Here is an 8,533-nt window from a genome sequence, read left to right on the forward strand (position 1 = left end):
TCTATCATATGCTTTCTCGAGGTCAACCTTCATCAGCATCCAACCTGTGGCTCCTCTTTTATTCTTCATTGAGTTTAACACTTCTTGGTAGACTAGAATGTTGTCCGTGATCAATCTTCCGGGAACAAAACTTGTCTGATGTTGGCCTATTAGTTTGCTTAATATACCTTTGAGTCTTGTAGCCATTACTTTTGTGAGAAGCTTGTAAGTTACATTACATAAACCAATAAGACGCAATTGCTTCACAGAATCCGGGTTTGTCACCTTTGGGATAAGTGAGATAAGTGTTTCGTTGCAACTCTCTGGTAGTATACCTTTTGCGAAAAATTCCATAGCATGATTGACCAAGGATCCTCCAGTAATGTTCCAAGTATTCTGGAAAAAGCTGTCACTAAAGCCATCAGGGCCGGGTGCCTTGCAGGGTGCCATGTCAAAAAGTGCCTGCCGTATTTCTTCAACCTGGAAAGCAGCATTGACCTCTCTCCAATCAGTTTCGGAAAGCTTAGGAAAATGACCATGTGGCAGTCTTATTTGGTTGGCATTCTGTTCTTCTGAAAACAATTCCATAAAGTAAGCTCGAACATGATCTCTCAGTTGTCCTTCATCCGTAATCCACTGGCCATTTTCGTTCTTTAAAGCTTTGATGCTGGTTTTGTTTTTTTTTAATCGAGGTAGCAATATGGTAAAAACGAGTGTTGCGATCCCCAGAAGTTATCCAATCCTCCCTCGATCTTTGGTACCACAATAGTTCTTCCTGATAAAGTGTTTCATCTAATTCCAACCTTAGTTTCTTATCCAATCTGATCATATCTGAGCGGGCACGAGATGCTAGGCTGCGTTGTACACCTCTGAGTCTTGCTAAGATACGCTCTTTTCTTTGAAATATATTGCCAAACGTATTTCTATTCCATCCTGTTAGTGCCCTTGCCGAGCTATCTAAATTAGCTTTCATGTCACCACCTTTGTTCCATGTTTGGTCCACCAAGTTCTGAAAACTTGAATGGGTAGTCCATGCTACATTGAACCTGAAACTTCTATTCCTTGCAACCAAAGGAGGTGAGTAAGTTCTTATAAGCAGAGGCGCGTGATCAGAACTTACCATAGGCAAGTGCTCGACTGTTGCATCCGGATACATCAACTTCCATTCAATATTACAAAGAGCTCGATCAAGGCGAGCCCCTCTGAATGTGGTGGAATTGGCTCCTCTCATCCAAGTGAATAATGAACCTAAAAATCCTAAGTATACTAAACCTTCCCAGAAGATCCATTCGTTAAACCTCGCACTCCTGGATGAAGAAAAGTTCTCCGGATTGCTAACTTCATCCTGGCCAGTGACTGAATTAAAATCTCCAGCCACTAACCAGGGGCAAAGTGGGTTGTCTGACTGGAAACTCAAATCTGAAAATAGTTTTTTTCTTAGGCATAGCTCCGGACTGCCGTACACTTCTGTGAACCTCCATGAACCCGGGAAGCCACTATCGACCTGCAACGTGATGAATTGCGGGTGAGTACAAACAATGTTAATATTTAAAGATTCTTTCCATAGAATCCATATACCCCCAGAGAAGCCGATAGCTTCAACTCTAATCCATTCTTCAAATCCAAAACCTGCACAGATTTTGTTAGCATGGATGCCAGAGACTTTGGGCTCAAGAAAACAAATCAAAGACAGGTTATAAACACGAATAAAATGTTTTAAGGTGCGCCTAAATGAATTGGAGGCCGCACCCTGACAATTCCAAACAAGACAAAACATAATAAAAGAATAAAAGCAAAAACACAACGCTTAATCGCGCTGGTGGACAGTAACAGCAGGGCCATCATGGCCAACAAACTTCTCCAAATCAGACATCGCTATGTCAGGAGGAACGGTCACTTCTGAAGGGTCATGCGTATTATCCGGAGGTACCTCCTTAATATTTTCCAAAACAGCCAACGTAGGAGAATCAGACTGTTCATTGACATGATGGACCACCATAGTAGCTATGTTTTGGCCTCGGTTTGAGCCTCTAACCACTGTATGTTCCGCTACTGCAGCTGCCCTGTTTGGGGTTCCACTTCTTCCTCTTACTCCCCTGGCATCATCCCTTGTGATCACTTGTGGCCGACCCACTGGTTCGGAATGGCCATCAAATCTGTGGTTAGTTTCAGGGACTCTCTGATTTGGCCGATTCCGATTTGCCCCAAAATTTGTTATAATCCTGGGCAAGTTTACTCTTGGTTGTTGAACTTCTACCGGTCTTGGTGACTGATCCTGACCTTGGACCATTGGTTCATCCTCCAATCCATCAAGAGGGCCGAATCTTGACTGCGTTGCTAGGCCTTCCACTACGCCTTCACCAGTAGCAGGTGCAGATCGCGTCACAGCAGCTGGTGGTTGAACAGGAGGTTGGCGGAGATTCTTGTTGCGAGGCCTTCTATCCCTTCTAGTAACTAGCATCCAAGAACCGTATTTCTTGGAGAAATCTTGGATAGGAGCTGTTGGGATTGCTACATTCGCCTGGACATTGCCTTGCTGGTTTGCAGCTGAATCCATTCTGCTCTCTTCTTTACCGCATTGGTCGTGACGGTGGCCATACATGCCACACTCAAAACAAATAAGGTGTATACCTTCATACTCAATTGGCCACTCTTCGAAATCCAGAACATACTTAGACAAGAGTGGCTTAGAAATGTCAATTTCTACACACATCCTCGCAAATTTACCTATGGAAGTAAGGCTAGTCGTACTGTCAATCTTCACCGCCGGCCAATTGATCTCCCCATCTTCATGAGGAATTCCTCCTCAAAATATTCGATTGGCATAGTTGGGAATCTGACCCACACCAATAGCTTCGTTGTCTTGTTCTTCCTCGGCCTGAAGTTGGGTTCCCATTCTGGAACTACCAAGTAATGGTCCAAGATCATCCATGGACCCTCATACTTGGCGAACTCATAATCCCTCAGTGTTTCGAATTTCGCAATGTAGTAATCTTGATCTAGTGCAATGAGCTCGAAGACTGACTCCGGCTTCCACATCTTCTGCAAACGTTGACGGAGATATGAATAGCTAACTGTTCTGCCAAGAACCCTTATGATAAGCGATCTCCTCCAAGGCTTCCGTAGCCTTTCTTTCTCCTCTCTGGTAACCAAGATAACAGGGTAATCTGATACAAAGTTGTCCTCATCCATTCTATCATCATCGGAGATTTCTTCTTGGTCTGGTTCCACGGCAGAGCTTCGAGATGTCCAGGCCTGGTTCGGAGTAGCTACCGGGGTTTTCCACTGGTTTGAGTCCGGGGATGCCATCCCCATTGCCATGGGCGAGACCTGCGACGCATGAACAATCGCCGGAATCACAGCTTGCTCTAGGGCATCACGGCCCATGTTTCGTCTTCTTTGTTGAGCATTCCAAAAGATCTTGGTCCTCCGGCGACCGATGAGTCGCCATCGGAGAAGTCGGTTCAGAGAGAGAATCAGACACGTGTTCCATCTCACCAAAAACTTTCCATAACAATCATCACTACTTCAAAACTTTTTTGTCACTGTTGAAACATTTTACTCAACCACAATATTTATAGGACGAATGGAATTCATAACATTTAAAATTTGAATTTTGTAACCCCCAATTATATAAAATTAACACATGAGGTTACAAAACTTATCTTATTGTCCTACCTCCAATTTAACTATGGCCCTGTTTGGTAAAATGGCTGTTAGCTGATAGCTGTTAGCTGATTGTGTTAATTAGAAGGTATAAATAGTTGTTAATTAGAAGGTATAATATGTGAAATTGTTATTCATTTACTCAGTTTCATTTTATATATACACTACAGTTTCATTACAACACAACTTCAGTATCATTTCGATATAACTATAGTTTCATTGGACAATATACACTCAAATATGTGAAAATGTAACGCGGTTCCATTTCAACACAACTACAGTTTCATTTCGATATAACTACAGTTTTATTGGACAATATACACTCAAATATGTGAAACTATTATTCAATTTCATTTTATATACACTTCAGTTTCTTTTCGACACAATTACATTTTCATTTCAATTCAATTACAGTTTTATTTGATTATATAAAAACAATATGTGAGACAGTTTCATTTTAAATACACTATAGTTTCATTTTGTAATTAACACACCAAAAAATACGCACTCCGTTAAGATGTAACAGCAACCATTTCTTTACTTAAAGAAACGGTGCCGTTTTTGGACCATGTTCCACGATATAATTGCTCTCAAATTTAACCTATAAATGTTAATTACACTTTTTTTAAAAAAAATAATGATTTATGGTTTTATTTAAACCTTTTTAAAAATTTTAAAAATGCAATTAAACTTTGTTAAATAGTTTGGGGTTTCCAAATTATTTTGCAAGAATTTTGTCCTATGTTCGTTTACCAAGTCCAAAGTCTTCTCTTTATCAAAAAAAAAAAAAAAAAAAAAGTCCAAAGTCTTCCTAACGTCCATTGAAGTCAAGTCACAAGTGTACCGTACGATCACGGCGTGTATATTATTAATTGCCATATCTACCCTTCCCTTCTTCATTTCTCACCCCATCTAAAGCCATATCTTTGCTCCAGCACAAATATCTGGGGAGAAAAAAGAGAAAAAACCCAAGAGAGAGAGACAGCCATGGAAATGCCCGGAATGAACTCCACCGCCGGCCACGGCCACATGATGCACATGACGTTCTTCTGGGGCAAGAACGCCGAGGTCCTCTTCTCCGGCTGGCCGGGATACGACCACTTCGGGATGTATATCCTGTCGCTGCTGGTCGTTTTTGCTCTGGCTTTTCTACTGGAGTGGGTGTCGAATCGCGACGGCGTGGATGATTCCGAGAGCCAGGTGGCAGCGGGGCTGCTGGAGACGGCGGTGTACGGGTTGAGAATCGGGCTGGCGTACATAGTGATGCTGGCCGTGATGTCGTTCAACGGCGGCGTGTTCCTGGCGGCCATGGCCGGCCACACCCTCGGATTCTTCTTCTTCGGCAGCGTGGCTTTCAAGAAATCGCCGCTAACAGCTTATGTGAAGAGATCTGATCTTTCTCCTAATGAGTTGTAACTGTTCATCGATGATTGATGAATCAAGTAATACATATTTTCTGTATTCTTAATTAAAGTTTCAAAATTTTAATTTTTTTTTTTGGATTTTTCAGATTTTTATGTGTTTTTTTTGGGAATAAATAAAAATGAAATGGGAGTAGTGTCAAATAGGCCAATCTACTGATCTACTATGTCAAGTGCTCAATTCCTATCATGAGTCTAATTAACTATATTTGATAAATTTGTTCAATTGATTTTTTTTTTTTTTTACAGGTTGCTAATATGTTACCAATTCAATTATTAAAAAAATAATTTAAAAATGATATAAAAATAAAAAAATAAAAAGGGATTTAGGCCACCGGCTGAAATCTTTTTTTTAAAAAAATTATTTTTAAATTATTTTTTTTAATAATTGAATTGGTAACTTGATAGAAAAAAAATAATTACCTGTAAAAAATGTCAATTAAACAAATTTAGCAGGTAAGTGTGGTTAATTAGACTTTAATTTAGTTCATGGTGAGAATTAAACACTTGGTAGTAATAGATTAATCTACTTGGCACTTCTCCCAAATGAAATTAATATAGAATTAATTCTACAAAAATTGCAATAAAAAAAAAAAAGAAAGAGATCGGTGTGATATGATCTTGTGGGGGACATATCTTTTCATAGGCAAAATGAGATAACAATATAATTATTAATTATGAACAATTTAAATTGATTTTCTGTATTTTAATATTGATTTTCTGTATTATAATCTTTTATAATTAAAATTAGAAGGCCTATTTACTGTATGTATACCCTTAGGCCTTATCTAATGAACGCGAATTTCTTTTGTTACTAAAATAGGAAAATAATATTTTATTACTATTTTAAGGGTGTTTTTTTTTTTTTTATTGAATTTCCTAATACTATATTACTATAAGAACACAAGGGTCCTCTCCAGGAAAAGCACAATTCTCAATAGTATCTTTAGCTTGTGCCCTTTAAAAAAAAGATGCAATAATTGATTAACAATTGCAAGTAATCACTTCTTTTACAACTTGTTTGATGTAACTCCCATCCTTTTACCTTTATGCTCCCACCATCGGGATTCTTTATCACTCAATATGGTAAAAAATTTGTGTGAGACCGTCTTATGGATCTTTGTTTGTGAAACGGATCGTGTCAAATTGAAATGTAATATTTAATATTACATTTGCTAGTATAAGTATTATATTTGTATATTAACCTGACCCGTCTCACGAATCTTACACAAGTATAACCCACTTAACATTTATAGAACGATGGCGATAATATATTAATATCCCATCAGACTTGAAGATAAATAAATGGCGTAATTTATATCATTATATTGATTGAGTAAAATTAAGTATTGAAAGGTTTCTAATATTAGTCATTGAGAAAGACACAAAAACTAGTCATTGAGAAAGACACAAAAAAAAAAAAAAAAACAAAAAAAAAAAAACAAAAAAAACAAAAAGATTACCCAGGAATTATACCTTATTGAGACACTATAAAAGACTTTTCAATTCAAATTCTACAACTAGAAATAACTTCACTCGCTTTCGAAAAAAGGAAAAAAAAAAAAAAAAAGAGAGAGAGAGAGATACCTTCACTCCTATCGAATCTTAAATAAATAAGGAAAAAATGTTAAATACGCACATAAACTTTACTCAAAAAGTCAATTAAAACTTTTACAGGGCGTTTGGTTGGAGCGGGGGAATTATGTGGGAAATGAATTGTAATTCAATGGGAGTTGAATTACTGAGAATAAAGTGGGAATTTAAATTCCAGTGTTTGGTTGACAGGAATAGAGTTACTGGAAATTTCAATTCCAATGTTTGGTATACATGGGAATTGAAAGGGAATAAGTAGTATAAAGTCAAAAATGTTCATTATCGTTGTTAGACATTAATTTTAGGCTAAAAAAGGAAGGGGTAATTTTGACTCATCACTATTTTTTTTTTCCAGGAATTAAAATCCCAGGGGGACATGGGATTTTAATTCCATGAAAATGGGGGAATTGCAATTCCATGGAATTGCAATTCCTTCCAACCAAACTACGGAATTTAATGGCCTTTGGAATTAGGTGGGAATTAAGTGGGAAGAGAATTTAAAATCCCTCCAACCAAACGCCATGTTAGAAGTTGCAATTAAATCCACAAACATGTTATTTTGGAGCATTAAAGCCCAAAAACCTATTGGTGACCTATAATTGCAAGTCAACTGGGGTTCAGGTCATCTCCGGTGAACGTCCGGCCAATTTTCGACAAGTAGTGTCAAATACAAGCATAGATTAGATGCAAGCCACATCACAAATAAATATTGATGGGGAATCTTTTGCTCGTATACAACTTTATGTGCTTGGTATTCATGCCTGGGGCCGAAAGTCATTTCCCGAGCACATCCGATCATACAAGATCTAACCCAACCTAAGTGAAGGTCAAATAATAGTCATAGGGGATTTAATAGTTACACTTCATTTTCAGGCCTTAGGAATCGACCTCGTATGGTCGGAAGGATTATCCCGAGCAAAGACATTCATTATCTAAAGAGCAAGCCTGAACCTACCATATCCTGATAATGTGATTGTCAAGAATCTCTTCCCACTTGGACTGTAACACCCCAGATTTTCAAGACATTTAAAACTTATAAAATAAGGGTGAAATCTCATTAAATCCTAAAACATAATACAAGAGTACGGGGTGCTATGCCACACCTGAGCTAGAGAACTCAGGTGCACAGGCTAACTAACTAATATCCTCAATTATGTAAATGCATAAGCATGGCACGCAGGCCGAAAAGGAAGCTATCTACTTCTACGTTCCAAGTTCTAGCGCGCTCCGGTGACTTATTCTTCTGTGCCTGAAAGCCAAATATATCTGTTCAGCGAGGGATGCTGGTAACCCACTCCAACGCGTTGAAATACATTACATATAGAGATATATATAGATATACGAAAACCATTTTGAGCATGAAGATATATCCTACGAACTCTAGCTTTTAAATCCGGGGATGACTCGACAGATAAGGCTAGACACAAGCAACAGTTATAACAAGCTTATACAATCCACAACAGGCAAGACAGATAAAGCTGAGCACAATTAATAAACATAACCCAACATAAACAATCCCCGACATAAATCCCATAGTCATAACCCCCAAGATACCCATAATCACAACTCATCCATATTTCAACACATAGCACACTTTGTTGGTGCCACAGGACCAATCGCATGCCCATACATGAGGGTCAGCGCATATAGCTCTGACACGGCCCCGCAGCACCCTGCCCCGTATCGCAACACAGGGGAGGGGTCGATCGCAACCGACCGATGAACCGCAGCTCATCATAGTGTTTGATCGCAACCAAACAGTGGACCGCAGCCCAAGAGAATGTCATCTGACCGCAGCCAGGAAAGTATGAACCGCAGCTCATGTGGAAACGTTTGATCGCAACCAAACGGTGGACCGCAGCCCAAGAGTGTAA

At 38.8% G+C, this 8,533-nt stretch overlaps 1 protein-coding gene across 1 annotated transcript; it reads left to right on the plus strand.

Moving 5' to 3' along the window:
* The first annotated feature begins 4,539 nt into the window (after positions 1-4,539).
* LOC109156235 (copper transporter 1-like) lies at positions 4,540-5,147 on the plus strand. Its single transcript, XM_019304089.1, has one exon. The coding sequence runs from the start codon at positions 4,633-4,635 to the stop codon at positions 5,059-5,061; it is 429 nt and encodes a 142-aa protein (XP_019159634.1). The 5' UTR covers positions 4,540-4,632; the 3' UTR covers positions 5,062-5,147.
* Positions 5,148-8,533: the final 3,386 nt, after the last annotated feature.

Source organism: Ipomoea nil, unplaced genomic scaffold (assembly GCF_001879475.1).
Source record: "Ipomoea nil cultivar Tokyo-kokei standard unplaced genomic scaffold, Asagao_1.1 scaffold2705, whole genome shotgun sequence".
Taxonomy (NCBI): domain Eukaryota; kingdom Viridiplantae; phylum Streptophyta; class Magnoliopsida; order Solanales; family Convolvulaceae; genus Ipomoea; species Ipomoea nil.

Excerpts from the sequence above, each read along its gene's own strand:
- LOC109156235 (XM_019304089.1), top strand. The coding sequence starts at position 4,633 with ATGGAAATGCCCGGAATGAACTCCACCGCCGGCCACGGCCACATGATG.